The 17,831-nt window shown below is 41.6% G+C and overlaps 1 protein-coding gene across 4 annotated transcripts; it reads right to left on the bottom strand.

Annotated features, from left to right (window-relative positions):
• Positions 1-1,165: 1,165 nt before the first annotated feature.
• Positions 1,166-16,544, bottom strand: TASL (TLR adaptor interacting with endolysosomal SLC15A4). Of its 4 annotated transcripts, XR_007709040.1 has the most exons (5): positions 16,365-16,483; positions 10,386-11,199; positions 9,504-9,708; positions 3,132-3,221; positions 1,846-3,010 (listed from the first exon to the last, which is right to left on the bottom strand). XR_007709040.1 is itself a non-coding variant. In XM_050714710.1 (2 exons), the coding sequence occupies exon 2, from the start codon at positions 11,196-11,198 to the stop codon at positions 10,323-10,325; it is 876 nt and encodes a 291-aa protein (XP_050570667.1). In that variant the 5' UTR covers position 11,199; positions 16,365-16,544; the 3' UTR covers positions 8,984-10,322. The 4 variants fall into 4 exon arrangements, 1 of the variants encoding a protein (XP_050570667.1); XR_007709042.1 differs by having other exon boundaries at positions 1,520-3,010; positions 9,504-11,199; positions 16,365-16,455; XR_007709043.1 differs by lacking the exon at positions 3,132-3,221 and having other exon boundaries at positions 1,166-3,010; positions 9,504-11,199; positions 16,365-16,544.
• Between the last annotated feature and the right edge of the window lie 1,287 nt (positions 16,545-17,831).

The raw sequence follows: 17,831 nt of genomic DNA, 5'->3' as shown, positions 1-17,831 counted from the left end.
TCATGTCCTAGGTAGCCAGGGAGAATCATGGCACTATATCTTGACATCCATACTCTCCAACATTTGGACTCTGTGGTAGGAAAATTGAGAGGCTAAAACTGAGAGGAAATACTGACAGGGGGTAATCTTAGCCAAAAAGAGGAACCTGTATGTGACATATGACAGGTTGCATCAGAACCACTACACCTCTTTGTTTCTACTTCCTCTCTTTCTCTTACCATCTGTGGAATGACCATTCCATTTCATGTAGTTAGCATGCATCTGGAGCATATATTATTTCTTTCAGCTCTCAAATGTGTCAAGGAATTGTATCCTTTCAATTGATACTACTCCTGTAGCTGTCTTTCACTGCAGATTTACGTCATGTCCTGGGTCAAAGGGCTTTTTTGGCTTCTAAAGCCCAAAAAATATTTTATTCCACATTTCCAGTCCATCTCTTTTTGGCACTGTTTCTCTTAAAAAGAGTACAACTTTTTAAGCTGTCTCCTCGTCATGCCTCCCAATCCCTCTGATCTGAACCCTTCAGTCTTTTTCTCTAATTTTATTCTAGTTTCACTTTTTTCCTCCACGGTCTCATCGATGTCTACAGATTCTACAGATTCGATTACAGATCACATTCAATTACAGATGTAATTATTCATACAACCCCTTTGCTGTATGTTTCACCAAACCCTGTGGCAGCCCCAGTCAGCCTTCCAGGGATGTCATCACCAACCACCCATCCGTTTCTGATCTCTCACTGTTTGTGTTTTTCTAGTGCAGTCACTGCCTGGGCTTCTTTCCCACCTATCCCTAGCCAACAGTACCATGACCTTCCTGACAGCCATCCAGTTCATCTGGTTTTATGACATTTTTTCATCTTAAGATATCTCCTTCCTACCCTCCCTTTCCTTTCCTCTATATCATAATCACTGTTTTTCCTTGTGCTTCGGTCAGGACTCTTCAATCTTTGTAGCTAAATGACTCTACTTTTGCAACTCATTTGACCAAAGCTCCAGTCATTTTCACATCTTTTCCTTGCCATCACATTTTTCCCTATTTACATCTACATTTTTTTTCACAGAAGAACTGTTGAGCACCCCAAATTAAAATTATATTTCAACATTTCAGTGCCAGGGCACTATAACTTGCTCTCATTGTTCTCCTACAATTTCACTTCATTTTTAAATTTGATCTCCTCTATTTGTTTCCATGGCTTCATGTTCCCAATATATTTCTTTTGCATTACTCCTAAACTCTTCTGACTCTTTACTTTCACAATACAAATATGTCTTATTCTCTTCTATCTAATAAATAAATAAATAAAAATCAATTCCACTTGTTCGTTTCCCCAACAATCACCTGTTTATCTTCTCCTTTTACCTTAAGTTTATTCTGCATGCTATTTTCAATTTCTGTCTGTCAACAAATATAGGTGGTTCTTATCCAAGCTCTTAATTTTTGCACTCTCAAGCACTACATCCTTGAAACATTCAGTCCTGCCTTGATCACCCTCCCCCCAATTCCTTTTTTTTTTCTTACTAATTCCTTGTCTTGACCAAATAATTCTTCGCTCTTTATTCCTCCATTGCTACCCTGTCTCTATGTCATCAAACATGAATAAAAATAAACAGGGTGCATCTCTTCATAGTCTATCCCTATCCCATCTATTAATAAGTTTGAAAAAATAACAGCAGACACACAGATATACACTGCCTTCAAAATTATCAGATTTGGATATCCCATATTGGGAACTTTAATCTTAGTTGGAGCACCTGAACACATAGCTTCACTCTAAGTTGCAATGATGTCACTGAAGTTACTGTTCAATTTAATTAATTGGATCCAATTATTTTGAACAAATTTGCTTGCTTTCTTTTATTAAAGGCTTTCATGTGGTGCCCTCACTTAAACTGAATAACATTTTGTTTCATGACTCAGTCCATTGAGTTAATGACTTGCAAAGAAAAATGCTATTTAACTGGCGTAAAGATGATACAATTCACCTATTTTTCTTTAATTTGTATTTGAAAGATCACATATTCTTTTTCCTCTTCCTTTGCTCTGTTGCATTTTAAAATATGCTGGTCACAATTTGTAGACAAGGATCACAGGCTGTATGACTTCATTAGGTAAAAGAATATGTACCATGGATTTTTCCAATATGCTGCTGATCGTTTTGTGAGCTGAATGAAGAAACAGGTCACTAATGAACTTCATTTCACAGTAAGCGATAATTGGGACGTAACCTGAATGTAACCTCAAACTGTTTTATCTTCTTACAACTGCCTTTGATATTTTAACACAATAGAATATTTTGAATACATAATTGGTTCAATAACCCTTATAGTGTATGTAATGACAAATGACACTAAATTAATTAACTCTTACACAAGTACTTCAGATATATGATGAAATCATAAGGAAATAATCATGTTCCTGCCTGAAAAGTAATGTATTATTTTACAGAAGGATGAATCTATTATTTTAACTGTTTCAAGTTGACTTAATGAATATGATTCTAGCATTTATTATTCTCCTTCAGAAATCTCCTACAGCCTTCACATGTATATTTCTTATGAGACCTTCTGTGCAAATCTTTAACGATTTTGTGTGTCCAGAGGACCCCTTTGGATTTTTTTTGGCAATAGATGATAGGCTAACAGAACTAAGGAATCTTTACCAGATGTATACTAAGAACTGCACTTGCACTGGCTGGAATAGCTCTTGATAAAATTCAGCTGTTGTGAGACTGAAGCCAGGGAGGTCCAAATTCCTTGAAGAAGGAAGGTGAAGAACTTCTGATACATGCATGCAGCAGCGAGAATAAGGGGATGTAGTAGTGACATGTAGTGTCTGGTAAATATGCACTGTGAATATTGTGTGAGAAGTTGTCCTGAGCCATGGTTATGTCAAGCACAGAAGTTTCTTCTTGAGTTTGGAAGATGCTGGGATGTCTAAAAGATGGATAAGCGTCATCTGAGAAGAGGCACTGGAAGCAGAAGCCTGGAATTTCACCTGGATCATGTACCTAGTTATAAAGAAGAGAATTTGGGGAAAGTGGATGTCTATCCACAAAGCAGGATAATAAGAGAGTCAGAACATGCTGGAGAGAATGTAAAAGTAATGCTGATTAGGTCCATATGACTTACTGTCACACCAGCTGTTTACGTCTGACAAGTCATCTTGCCTCTCCACTGCTGCTGCCAGTTCCCTCCTTCTTTGCCCTTCCTTTTCTCAGCCTAGACAGTGAGCACAATGCTGTTTATTAGGAATACATCATAAATGTTTGTGCAGTTGATGTGTATGTATGTTTTTTTTAAACAAAGGTTCTGGATTGCTGGGACTAAGAACCACAGCCATCCATACATCTCAACACCTGAGATTGCCACAGCAGCCCTAAGGCAAGGGGCTGTGTGCCCAGGGAGCGTCCACGAGGACTTCCAGTGAAGCACGCAGACAAGGGAGGACACAGCATCCCAGGAGACCTCTTTGCTCTACGTGCTTGAGTAACACAGCTCAGTACCAAAACTGGCTGTGACCTGTAAACACCAAAGGGATGCCGGCTGCCACATATAGCCAAAACAAGGAATCTTTGGTTCCTATTTTAAAGCAGTGAGAATTTAGGGATGGATGTTTCTAGAAGGGGCTTGGGTGTTTCTCATCGGTGAATCAGCAAATATCAATCTTCCCAAGACATGCTAAGAGCTGTCACTCCTTCCTCAGCTCTTGAGTCACTTCACTCTCCTAAAGATGGATGCAAGAGCAGGGGGCATTTTTGAAACTATGCTATGTACACTCTGATGCTAACCACTTAATACACACAGATTTGTGAGTGCCTAGACCCTCTCAGGCTCAGTTGCTGGCCTTTTCAGTGCTTATTTTTGGAAAATATCTTTTGATAGACTACCTGTTCCTACCTGTTAGATTCTGTTTTTATAAATAATGGATTCTAGGTTCATATAATCACGTAATCAAATTTCTGCTTGAATTCGCTAGACCAAAAGGAACACTGCTGTGCATTTTTAATACAACCTTACTAATGCAAAAACAGACTGTTCTGTAGGTATTTCTTTAATTTTTTTACTTCTCAACTGTACCTATTTAGTCAAGCATTGTGTTTCTGAAGTAATATGTCAGCCAGCTTTGGCTAAATAGTTCAGCACCTTGAGATTAATTGGTTTAAACTGATGGCCTTGACAGCCCCTAACCTCTTTCTTAAAACTGTCTATCCTAGTTTTGCTATCATATCATACTATAGAATGGTTTGGTTTGGAAGGAATCTTCAAGATCACCTGGTTTCAACCCCCCTGCCATGAGCAGGGGCATCTTCCACTAGACCAGGTTGCCCAGGGTGTCATTCAACCTGATCTTGAAAAACTTCAGGGATGGGGCATGCTCTGCCTGCCTCTAACATCCTTAATATGTGTGTTGCTTTTTTTTTTCTTTTGTTGCAAGGTTTTTATTTAGAAATGCATTGGAATTCTCTACCAGAGTTAGAATGGTACTGTTTAAATGATTACTGTTTGGTTTGGGTTTTTGTTGTTGTTGTTTTTTTTGTTTTCCTTTTGTTTGTTTGTGGTTTTTTGCTCTGCTCTACCCCTTCACTCCAAACATGATCCACTTATAGAAAAGAGGGAATTTGCATGTAAAGATGAAATACAGAGAACTGCATCAATGAAAATTACCTAAATCAGCTCTGCCTTCTGTGGTTTTATTCTCATAGCTTCGTCTCCCATTACACACACACAGACACACACAAATTTAAAAAAAAAATAAAATAAAAAAGGAAAAAAGCTGCCACAGAGCCTAGTGGTGTGACTCTCACCTCTTCCCTTCCCACTGCTTGGCTTTTCAGAAATCCCTCTGGCCCGGTCTCTGCTCTGTGAGCACTGGGCCAGGACTGGGCAGCCCGGGGCTGCTGCGGACCCCGAGGCCTAAGCCAAGGCCTTGCACCACCTGCAGAGAGGGCACAGAGCTCCAAGGGCCCTTGCCTGCACACCTTGGGGTGGATGAGAGGGTGGATGAGAGACCACGGTGGGTCTTGCAGCTCTGTAAACTCAAGCTCAGGTGGAGCTGGCAAGATTGTTGTCTCGTCCAGTAGGGGAGTGGCTGGAAGCATCTTCACAGGAGGATTGTGAAGCCTGTTTACTCCGCTGCCCGCAGTCCTGTGCCCATTTCACAAACCTGGCTCCACATAGGCATCCATTGCCCACAGCTGCCCATGGAGACCTCTCACCTGGGCCAACACCAGCCTGCCTGCAGGCTCCCATCCTCCTCAGACATCACCCCTGCTTCCCTCCAGATATTTAGTGTCCTGCCATACCACCCTGCTAGTCCTTCTCCTACTGCCAGGGGGGCTGTAGGGAAGAGAGAGGCTGGAGAGCCAGAGCAGGCTGGCCACAAGCAACAAGGCAGCATGGCAGGAGGAGGGAGAGAGGTCTCATGGCCTTCCTCAGAGCTCTGGCATGGCAGCACAGTGTAGGAGTGTGCAGTGACCAGCCTTTTCGAGAGATAAAGTGGGAAAGCAGTGCTGGAGGGAAAGGCAGCCTGGAGTTCAGCAGTAATCAGATGCTAACTCAAAATGAGGCACTGCTAATTTTCCTTGAGGGCATTTCCAGTTCAGACAGAGTAGTTCACACAATGTTTAGAAAAGCCTAAGGAACACTGCTCCCTTCAGCCATTGGAAAGCCTGCTTAATATTCTGAAAAGTCACCCTAATCCTGTCGGTATTAATGCCAGGGAGACGGCGAGCCAGCTCTTCCTGATACAGCAGAAGCAGATGAATAATTCCATTTTGACCTAAAGTTCTATTTCTTTATGTGCTAGTTATTTTTATGTATCCATTTCTAAGACAGTGATATTTTTAACCAAATAATGTGGCCCTCAGTCAGCGTTATTTGCCAAGCAGAGGCCAGCCCCGCCGGCTCACGCTGGTGCAGAAGCTGCCCGCAGTGCCTGCACTGTGTGTAATTAACACAGCTGAAGCTGCTGCTGTCTCTCCCGAACACCCTCCAGATCTGCTGTACTGCTCTGTGGGAGATGCCATGCTCCTGGGTGTACAGGGATGCCAAGTGGCTGCTCAGCAGCTGTCATGGGCGTACAGCTTCCTTTCTGAGTCCAATGGGCTGCATTTAATGAGGTTTGCTACTAGCTCTGTCAATTAGCAAAAGCACAACAGGCCTTTCGTATCTGGTATTGGTTTAAAGTCTGTAGTCAGGTCATCACTATAGCCTGGTGACCTCCCTAAGTCAGCGATTGTCCCTCCTGAATCTGTAAGGACAAGGTATACTACCTACACCCAGTGCTAGTAACTACATTTTACAGCAACTCTGATAAGCACGGTAAAAAATCATGTAGTCCCTTTTTCCCCTCCTCCCCATGGCAGGCTAACAGCTGGTGAATGTCCCATCTCTGACAAAAAGCCATAGTAGAAAGAGGCTAGGGGAAGGGATGGTCCTTAATAGCTGTCCCCACTTCAGGTGTGGAAGGCCAGTAGCAGCAGGAATAGGCCAGACCTCAAGGTGCCCCCATCTCACCCAGGTCCTGCCCCACAGCAGCTGCCTTGGCACTGAAGCCCCAGCACTATGCCTGGCTGCTGCAGAACTTCATTTATTTCAGTTTTAGGTTATTAGCTTTCTGTCTTCATCTGAACACAGCAACCGGAGCATGAAATGCTCACTTTCACATTCAGCACAGAGCTCAGCCCATGCTTTATATCCCTTTTCCTTCCCTCCACAGCCACATCTTGGCACAAATACCAGAAACCAGAGCCGGCACAGGGTTTAAACCCAAAGACAGGAGCCAGAGGTTGCCCTTATTGCCACAACATCCTTTCCCTCTTTTCTCCTCCCCGAGGATTTTGTTTCTCACACTGCACATCCAGCCTTCCTGGCAGCTCCCAGGAGCATTCAGTGCCCCTGCGGTGACAGCCTTGGACTCTTAGGGGCACAGTTGCACTACGTATAAACAATAAAACTCCTAGATGCTAATAATCATGTTAACAGCAACATGTTCTGTGAAAAAATGTCTTAGGAAGCTACTGGAATATGCTGATGGTGTTCCTTCCATGATCAGTTTCTTGACAGTTGGTCAAAATAGGAACCAACCTATTTTTGAAATCTTTGCTCCTTTTTTAATTATTATCATTTTCTTCTCGAGTGATCTTTGTCCTACTCAGATCGTCCTATTGCTGGGAAATAGTCATGAGGCCAGACTTCAGGCTTTCCTTTCAAACTACACTCACCAGCCACCAGAACTCCATCAGTGTCCAGAAGTGATGAGGCTCTGCCTTAAAAATGATTATTTAACAAAGATAGTAAACAAATGGGATCTCTCTCTTTAAACATTTGACCCTGAGACAGATGAGGAGGGGAGAGAGGGAGGGAGAAGGAGAGAGAAGATGGTAATCGCTTTAGATAACAACCTGACTCATGCTAATAGCAGCCTAATTGCTATCCAAGTGCTTTTAGCAGGAAACAGACACACCTAGAGAGGCACTCGTGCAGAAGAAGATCAGTTTTAAATGGAGGAAGGACAGAGATTTAAATGAACTTTCAGCTGAGCGTAGTGGAAAGTAAGAAATATTTGTTTGTTTATGCAAAAGTCACATCCAAGAGTTACTCAGTATTGCTTCAGGGACTGGGATGGTATGTAATTCATATGAGAAACAGATACACAGTAGGGCTCAAAGTGAAACAAGGAATTATACTTAGGCAGGGGAAATAAAATAGCCATATTTTGGGAGGAAGTGGTTGAATGCTCTTTTTCCAGCATAAATCAGCTTCTGCAAAGATTATGACCCTTATATGAATAAAATTCATAAATGTCAGTCCAATAATACAAAGTAAGACCTTTATGTGAGAGTAGGTGTGATTATACTAAGTGATTTGCCTGGGAGAAAGCTCCGTACAAACGGAGTGATTTGTCATTGATTGAATAATCCAATGTAAGCATCCAGCATGCCCTCTGATTGCAGCAGCCGTGCTGTCTTACACTAAAGAGCTGTCTTTTCTACACAGCTGCATAGTGAGTTTCTGTAATAGCTCTTTCCTCTGAAAGCCCAGCCCCAAATCCTCACTGCAGCACTCTGACACAGCAGCTAAGGGGTCAACACTGTAAGCGAAACCACATTTCTACATCAGTCTGTAGGCAAGCCACTTAGCCCCTGTTCCCCAGGTGCTGTTACTATTTCCTAAATCTCTTCTCAGAATGGAGGCTGTGGCCAGCGGATGTTTCCTGTAGCTCTCAGTCACAGATCTGCCAGTTAGGAGGAGAACCAAGATCTGGACTTCCAAGTCACAGATGATAAAAAGCTCTTTTGTTCACACAGTGCATGCTCTATGTAGTGGGTAGAGTTGAGTGCGAAAATGGAGTATGTTCTCTGATGAAGGTGCCAGATCTTTCAGCAAGGGAATTTATGTACTTATTTGACTCTGGAAGTTGCTCTCTTTTTGTTTTGTGCTACTACATGACTACAGTCAAGTGAATGTCAATAGGAATAAACAAAAAAAAAACCAACATTTTGAGGAAATTAATCATGCATTTGTAGGACGTAAAAAATGACTGCTTGCTTTTGCTGCCTTCTGCAAGCCATTTTCATAGATTCTTGTGTATCTTTTTATTCTGGGTTAAATTAAAAAATTTGAGAGATCTATTGATAATGGATTTTGCATGCAGAACACATGACTGTACATTTACTTGAATGTTACTGTCTCTTTAGAATAGTATTTTTTCTATTTGTAAATTGAATTTGATAAATGTCTAGAAACATTAGAAGCCAGAAATTAGCAATCTTGAGTTGTTGAATAATAGTATTGGGGTAGGCTGCTATGGCAACAGAAAGTACAGCCTCTGAATTCACACAGGAAAGATTTGTATAGCAACTGTTTTTGGATACCCTGTCAATGCACAAGCAGGAATATATACTGACCTATCCGGTAGTCTCTGGGAAGAGAGCAGCAATAAAATAAACTGACATGTTTACTACTTTGCATTTTTTTTTGAAATACACATAAATGCATGCCTTACATCTGTAAAACAAAACAAAAGAGGAACACAAAGGCCAAAACGACAGTGTTGAATCACTGACATGAATCACTGGCATGAAAACATTTGATGAATATTTATTATAAATTAGTATTTACATTATATTTAAACTTAGAAACTCAACCAATGATGGATTGTCATTGTCAATGTGTTATATATCATACAGACTCAAAGCAGGTAACCATCCTTGCCCTTGAGGCAGCTAATTATTTTTTTCTTCTTCTTTTTTAAGACTTGTGAGATTTTACGGAAGACCTTTCTATTAGATATATGTCAAGTTCAAATGATCTTGGCCTATTACATAGAGCAACACTCATAACAAAAGGAGGGGTTGGTCACGCTGCTGAGTGGTCTGTTTCTGCTTTCCTTCAGCGGCCAAAGGAATTGGTCACGTTAATTACCAGGGCTTTGGCTTAGCCCTTATTTTTCAATTTGAAATTCTCTTAAAAATAAGGGGAAGAGAAAGAAGCATTCACCTTATTATCACCACTATCCGTACACGACCACTCCACAGCCACAGGTCTGTAAGTCGCTGACAAACATGGTGTCTGTCTGTCATCACAAGTCACCGGCGTCTGTCGTAGAAGTTCAGCTCGGCACAAAATATACAGCTATACACGCACACTCCCGCTGATGAAGAAGTCTGTCTGGAAACGGAGTTTTGCTTTGCAAAAAGGGATGGTAACTTTTGAATAGGAAAACACCAATGGATTCATTAGAGCTAATATAGAAGAACCTGTAAAGTGTCTATTACTTGGCATCTTTAAGAACAGAATAAAAAAAAAAAAAACATCTGACAGAGGTGTTGTAAGTAAAGCAGTTTGGGTCAGGGAGATGAACCAGATGGCATCCTGAATTTTCTGTTTCTGTGGCTCTGCGATCCCTGCACTTTCAGGGGTGTGAGCCTTAGCTTCACAAAGACCCTCAGGTAGGATGGCATATTCCAGGGGAGGAAAGTTGAAATGAGATGTCAAGGGGGAAGAAAGAGAGCATCTGGAAGAGTGTCATATGCTCTTAGTCATTTTTCTACCAAATTTTTTTTTAATGTCCATGACTCACTCACTGAAATAAGCCTTCGGGAAAAAACATTTTTTAAAAAATGTAATTCATCTGGCGCACAATAGGGGGACATCTGTGCAATACAGATATTTTTACTTAATATGTGCTGGAAAATGTAACTGGTAGACAGTAAATAAATTTTAACGAAGCAGAAAGATGTCTGAAGAGATAAAAAAATAAAAAACAAAAATGAGTTTGCAGAACCTACAAGCTGTCTAACTGTAGAAATTCAAATACTACACATTAGTGTTGCTGTACTGGGAAATATGCAGACTGGGTGTGCTAATTTCAGAGGATATTTGTTCACTGGCTATTTGTAGGAAGCGGCTGATGACAATGTCTTTGGCCTTGGTGGTCTCCATATTCCTCTCTCGTGATATCTGCATGCTGATTTGGTCTACGTTAGTCATGATGAGCTCCGAGGCCAGGATCTGAGTGGGGGATGCCCTGTTTGCTGTGCTGTCCATGATGTACTGCTTGTACAGCTCCACCAGCTTCTGCTCGAGGTAGTCATTGAGGGCTGAGTCAGAGAGAGGCTGCTGGTGTGGCATTAAGCTCGCCAGCCGCCAGCACGACGAGAAGCCTTGGACTGGCCTGCGGATGGTCTCGCTGGGGGGGACCTTCATGGACTCCATCGGCGGCGGAATCTCTGAGGACTCCAGGAAGGGGCCAATGCCACTGTCGCAGGTAAAATCTGACGCCACTGAGCTAATAGGCACCACATAGTCCCCAGCTATATGCAAGTCATTGTAATTCTTGCAGATGCTTTTGCAGGAGGATGGAACCAGGTAGGTGTCTTTTCTTGCCAGCCCCTCGCAGATGTCCATAGCTGGAGATGTCTGCCCTGCGGGTGCTGGGTGCTGCGTGGGCTGCAGGAGGTTATCCTTCTGCCTTTTGCTGTGTTTGCTGCCTTTAGAGTGGACTGAGGAAAAACATTTGCCAGCAGATCTGCATCTCTGAAGGAAGCTTTTTCCTTGTGCTTCATCCCTGGAAGAATAATTAATGGACCTCATTTCATACACCACTTCCTCAGCTGCCACATTGGTGCAGAGCTCAGAGCTCAGGTCTTCACAAAGGTAGGCAATTCTGTGAAGGTAACCTTCCGACAGCATCCTTCGAGAAAGGAAAGGAACCACCAGCAGACAGAAAAATGACAAGAAGAAACCATTAGTTCATTACCAAGTAAGTGAGTGATGATTATACTCACACCTCTGTTACAAGCTGCCGAGATATATTTCTGATTTGGACATTAACGCATGTCTCTGTCTTTCTGGGAGACTTGAGTCAATAAGTGAAGTGATCAGATTGTCTCCCTGTTGTGCTGTTAACTCAATTGCATCAAAGTATATTCTGTGTAACACAGCATATGGTATGTATGATACATCCAAAGACAAGTGAATTGGGAAGAGAGGAACAAGAAGTGGTTTGCTGTGGTAATAAGTGTTATAATAGCTTGCATTTAAATATTTATATTTTTGCCCTTTATTTCAGCTAAAAAGCCAAGGTGAATAGTGGTGAGGTGGGATCTCTGCAGCACATGCAGTACTACATCATTGCTGCTGATGACTGTTCAACTAACATTTTACAAGAGTGAAAAGACTTTCATTTCTGAGTCAGGTATCTCTTGTGTTGCAGTTGCTAGTGCAAAATGCTGCAGTAGTATTAAATGTTGGCTAAATCCTGTCTAACTGTGGATATGGACTTGAGGCCTATGTTGGCAAGAAGATAGTGTGAGAAAAGACTTTCCTCAGGGGGAAAATAAATCACTTCCACACTATGAAGATGGCTGCTGGAGGAAAAAAATAATCTTCCTTCAGAAGGAAATATTCATGAAAATTAAATATACCCAAACACTTGCTTTGGTGACTCTGAATCCCTTCTGCTGTTTCAAGTTGTGTGAGATTTCCCACAGGCAGGTAACATTTAATGAAATATAGTCCATTTTAGTCCATTTACATGAGAGGCAAATATATATATATACACATATATACATATATATATTTGGAGCTTGCCAATCTTTGCAGTAAGTTGCTGTTGTCTTGTGTTAGGTTTTAGCTGTAATTAAGGTACCACCACAGAAATCTCACCCAAATGCCTGAGGTGCTCTTGTTGTAAACCTCCCCTTCTCTTCCCCTTTTCCTTCTTTCCCCTCCTTGTGCAGTGCAAAGGCTGTTCCCTTCCCCTCTTGCCCTGACCCAGAGGGCTTTTGTGTCAAGTCGCCACCAGCTTAGGGTAGCAGGAACTGTTATACACTTATTCCTATATTTACTTTTAATGTTGATTCTGAGAATCAAGTGAAAATATAACATCTGGCCTATTCGCTTCTTAACCAACATGCGCAAAGCCATGTGTGCTCAGGTAGCATGTGACACTTCTGTCTTTCCTACTACCCAGATGCATCTTGTTTCTGTCATAAGGTGATACATTAGGGAAATGAAACTGCTGGTTTCATTTCTTCGTGCTGCATTCTGCAGTACCCATTTTCAGAGTTTGAGAGCACAGGGTCTGAGACTGAAGTGGAAACAAAAGAACAGGCAAATTCAAAAAGATTAGGCTCCCGTCATGCTTACGAATTACATGTTTTGTTGAACGAGTTACAAGTTTACCCTCTGAAGGTTGCAAGAGCTGTGGCACTAATCTGATGATATTCACAGCTCTGCAAGGAAATCTAATTGAAGCTCTGATGGGTGTTGTCGAGAGCCAGAATGCAGAAGTGAGCTACATATATCTCTGGTCCTAATACTTATCATATACCCATATCACATTGTTATTCCATCACGACTGATGGCTGGCCACACAGTTGGGTCACGCTTAATTCTTGTATTTTACATCAGACAAGGATGACAGTTTTCATTAATTCTGCTTTCTTTTGTCCCTTCTCTTAGTCCCCCTCCTGTGCCACACACACACCTATACACCAAGATTACAAATGCATGGGGATTATATCTAATGCCTTTCAATATTTGGGGTTTCACGCTCCTTAAATTCACCTTTCACTTTCCTCTTCCTGAATATAATTGCTCTATTTTTGTTGTAGAAGGAAAAACAGTCTGGTCTACAATATTGATCTGGTGCATTTTGCACACAAAGTGAACAAACCAATATTTCCTTGCACAGCTACTGTCTTGGCAAGGGGAGCTGGCTACGTCCTATCTAAGCACAGATCACAGTGGAGACAGTTTTTCAGAAGAAGAAAAGCCTAAAGGCAGGATGAATGTTTAAAGCCATGTGGAGAATCCAGTGGTATTGCTACTATTTTCTGAGTGGTGGCAAATTTGCTGGAATATAATGCTTGGAGATGGCACCAATGTTTGCATAAAGACCTCATATTATAGTCTGGGAGCAAGCAAATAGAATGGGGGTTCTTGGCTTAGGGTAAGCAAAAAGCTTAAGGAACACATGAGAAGTGTGCACAAAGTGATATGATAAATTGTAAAAAACCTGAGCAAGATCAAAAGTTGCTAGGGAGAATGGAAAGAACATGGTGCCAGCTGGGATCACTGCTCTGTGGGGAAAGGGATATTATTTTGCATTGCAAAAGGAGGGGACAGAAAGCTCAGAGAATAGAAAGGCCTGTTTTGAAATGGAATATATCTGGCTTTCAGTTCTCTGAGTGAGGCTCTGAATGGAACTGAAGTTGTGCTCTTGGTGGTTTCAGTTCAAGTTATAGCACTGGGTATAGCTATAGGTATAGCTTAATTAAGCTATAGATACAGCCTATGTTCTAGCTGACAGTAGGTCAGGACTGCAATTAAAGTCTCCCCATCTCAAGGGAACCCAGACCTTGTGGATTCATCTTTAGTATGTTTTTTCCTAGTATTAACAGTCACTTTTATAGTCTGTGGAGAAACGGACCCTTCGCTGAGGTTTGAGATCTCCCTCAAACTGCAGGGCATGCATGTGAGAGTTCCCCTGGCAGGCAGGGTAGGCTGGAGCAGCAAGCCCACATATGCTGTGGGATCCACATCTCACCTTCCACCAGGGCTGGGATGAAACAGCTCCTGAGAAGCCTCAGTGCAGCCAGCATGGGGAAATCAGGACAGTGAAGAAGGAAGTGAAATGAGCTGTGCGTATGGATGAGTATATAGCCCTTCCTTAATGCATGAAACCCATGGGTTTTGGTGTCTGAACCCCATTTGTTAAGGGCTATCTCCAGTGCCTAGAGCTGGCTTAGGTAAAGGTAATGGAGGCTGCTGCTTGAGGTGGGAGTTGGCCCACTTTGCCCAAGGCAGAAGAGAAGAGGACCAGCTAAGCGGTGCTTCTGCACAAGCATCCAAATGTGATCCGCTGTGTCTGTCACTTCCCCTACTATTGCTCTGGAACACCTGAGACCCATGGGACTGTTCCATGAGGCTCTTCCAGCAGCAGCAGCAGCAGCAGTCCTGAGCCAAGCACCTTTTGGGTGCCACACCCCACCCCCCCACAACTCTCTTAGCTCAGATCTTTTTCTCTTCCTTCAGAAGAAAATCGGAGCCCAGCTCATCTTTATTCACATGTCCACAGTTCAGGAGTTGCAGGAAAGCTAGGAGTCCCTCTCCCACAAGGATGTATGGGCTGCTTTGTGGGGAACAGATAGAGAAGGTTGAAGAGGATGAAAATCCCATATTTCAAGAGCAATTGTGGTTCTGAAGACAGCACTTTTGAAATGTTCTTATCGCTTCTTAAGGCAGCAGAAATTGCATGTGGACGGTGGCTGGGACTCTGCAAACGTGTGCAGGCATTCAGAACAGTCAGAAAAAGCACATCTTCATTTCACCAGCTACCAATCACATTGTCCAAGGAAGCAACAGAGAGATCTCCTCAGAAAATGCATTATGCTTTATATGTTTATTTTAATGTGAGATGTTCTTGTTTGACAAATGTCTACGCAGTCATGCTAAATGGATGGCAATGAACTCCAAGAGCACCTGGCTTCCTTCACTTTGAAAAATACATTCTTAATGTATGTTTGAGTGCTGTTATATCTTTAAGTGGAGTTTTGGGGGGACAGAATTCCATAAAAATAAAACAAAAAGTGTATGTGGGTAAATAGAGCTTCTCGAGCTCTTAAATCATTTCCCATCCAATTCTGTTTTATTAGTTCCTCGAAGTTTTGTACAAAGCCAGCCTGATTTATTGCTTTCCACATTTTCCTTAATCATCTGTACCCATACAAACTTGTTTTAGGACACCATCAATCTGATTCGATAGCATTTTACATCTAATATGCAAAGCTGTAAGCTGCAATATGAAAAGTAAGGCAGGAAGGGATCAAGCTCCGCATTCATTAGGATGACTTGACTACATAATATTGCTAGACTGTGCTTTTCCCCGGGATGGAAATAATTTCCTGTTTCTGCATTTCTGTGTTTATTTTAATTAGTTGTCAGTTGTTGTTATGACTGAACTATTTGCACTGAAATATTTTGTATCTAAGCAGCTGAAATAAAAGGGAAATAAATTCATGTGCACATGTGGTATAGAATACACTTCCTAGAAGTGAAAAGAATAAATGGTAAAGCAAGAAAGACAGAAAAAGCTGAAGGTGTTTCCCAGGAGGAGTGAGGGAAACGTTGCACTAACAAACCTTCAAACATTGGTCACATCTGCTAAAGGGTATAAAAAAGGAGGGGAGGGTGTACACCCATGTCATACTGTGAATTTGCATCGAACCAGGAAATTGGCTGTGAATCAGGAAAATGCAATGACAAAATTTCTTTGTTTATATTTTTTAACATCATCTTTCCATTTTTCAAAATAAAAAAGTCTCAACGTTTTCTATTAATATTTTTAACATTATGCCCATTTGTGTCTATTACAGTGCCTATTTTTATTTCTAATCTAAAAATAGAGTACACCACTTCTAAGATGATTTGAACAGTATACTACCATGCAAAAATCGATAAAAAATACCATAATGTTTATAAAAACAATACACCTGGTAAGACTCCCTGTAAAAGTATTCTGAAGAACATTATTTTAGTATGATTTTATGACAGTCTCCAGAAGGATCAGAGGATCAATCAAAAATTTTTTACATTCACAATCACAGTCAATTGTGGTTCTGAAGACAGCACTTTTGAAATGTTCTTATCGCTTCTTAAGGCAGCAGTAATTGCATGTGGACGGTGGCTGGGACTCTGCAAACGTGTGCAGGCATTCAGAACAGTCAGAAAAAGCACATCTTCATTTCACCAGCTACCAGCTGCAATCCCACGCAAATAGAACCAAGCTGCTTTGGTAAGCAAGAGCAACATTTTCATACTTTTATATAGCGCATAGTATATTTTAGTTCTTACCTCCAAAGATACAGCAGCTGACCAGGTACACAAACTGGTTGTCTTACAATCTGTTTAAAGCTTCCTGTGTGCCTGTCCTACCCCAAAATGCAGCGTTGTGTTTTTATTTCCTTTTCAAATACACTTCTAAGATGACATATGCTTTATGTCCAATCCTCTGTAGTGCAGAAGTATAGAAAGAAAGTCCCTTAGGAGTTGAGGGGGTTTTATAACTGACGGAACCACAACATGCTAGCCTTGCTTCCTCTTTTATGTCTAAATGAAACTTCATTGTGAAACAGTGTATTGTTAAAATAACTGGTTACAACACACTCAGTCCATGCAGCCAGACTTCTCTTTATTAACCGTTTAAAACAAACAAAAACAAAAATTGTTCACCTTAATGAACTGAACATCTAAAACAGTCTTAGATAAAGTGCTTGTCTTTTTGTGATTTATGGTTTATTATATTTCAACCATTACCTACCATTTTATTCTTAATTGACACAGCAAGACATCTAGACCTGTCAAGATTGCGGTGATGCCAAATATACATGAAGAGTGAGATGCCGAAGCAGAAATGCACTTCACAGCAGGACTACTTTGTTGTCTGCAGACCTTCTTATACCTCAGCTTCCTCCCAAACAGCACAGGTTAGCTGGTTTACCAGGTTTTGTTTTCGCTGCAAAACTTGTGAGGAAGGTTCAACACAAGGTGCACTCAGCTTGTCTTAGCAGGGGCAGTATGTTAAAATACTTTGGGCAATGGGGAGTTCACCCTCCAAGCCTGAGGTGCATGGACAATGACTATGGCTTTGAGATTGGTATGGGACATACCTTAAGGGACAGAGGACGTGCACAGTTTCAAGGATGTAACAGCAAGTCCAATGCATCAAGAGTACTGTATCCACATCCTCTAAAGAGAAAGGTGCTTCAGGTAAGCTGCACTGTTCCTTCTTTCCTTCTTACCACAATCCTTCTACTCCCAAGAGCACTCCCAAGAAGATGCACTATGTGCATCTATCTCATCTTTTTATTTGAGTTCAGGAGTGTGTTTTCAAAACAAATCTGCCAGGTGTATGCACTCGCTGTGCTCTGGTTTGCCGCACAGACCTGTCTCGAAGCACATGAAACAGGATTCCTCATGGGACCACAATAGAGGTAGTCCAAAATAACTTCATACCATGGTTTCATGGTTTTAGCACCAGCTGTTTTGCTGTCCACATCTACTCTGGCTGCGATGCAGTACGGGCTGATGTAGGCAGAGCAGAAAAATGCTGTCAAGAGGCTCATCTGTAAGATAGTGCTGGACAGTTTATCATGTCTTCATGAAGAAAACCTCATCCACTGATGCCATTGAATTAGTGTGTCTCAATATATTATAAGTGATAAAGCTACACTGCTATAAACGTAAGAGAGAGGGCTGGATTTCCTTCTGTACAGATACAGGCTGCACCACAGAGGTTCCGTATAAATCTCTGCATAGCCT

The sequence above is a fragment of the Cygnus atratus genome, chromosome 1, assembly GCF_013377495.2.
Source record: "Cygnus atratus isolate AKBS03 ecotype Queensland, Australia chromosome 1, CAtr_DNAZoo_HiC_assembly, whole genome shotgun sequence".
Classification (NCBI taxonomy): domain Eukaryota; kingdom Metazoa; phylum Chordata; class Aves; order Anseriformes; family Anatidae; genus Cygnus; species Cygnus atratus.
This window is presented reverse-complemented; position numbering and strand designations above follow the sequence as displayed.

Coding starts and splice junctions, on each gene's coding strand:
- TASL (XM_050714710.1), bottom strand. CDS start 11,198: ATGCTGTCGGAAGGTTACCTTCACAGAATTGCCTACCTTTGTGAAGAC.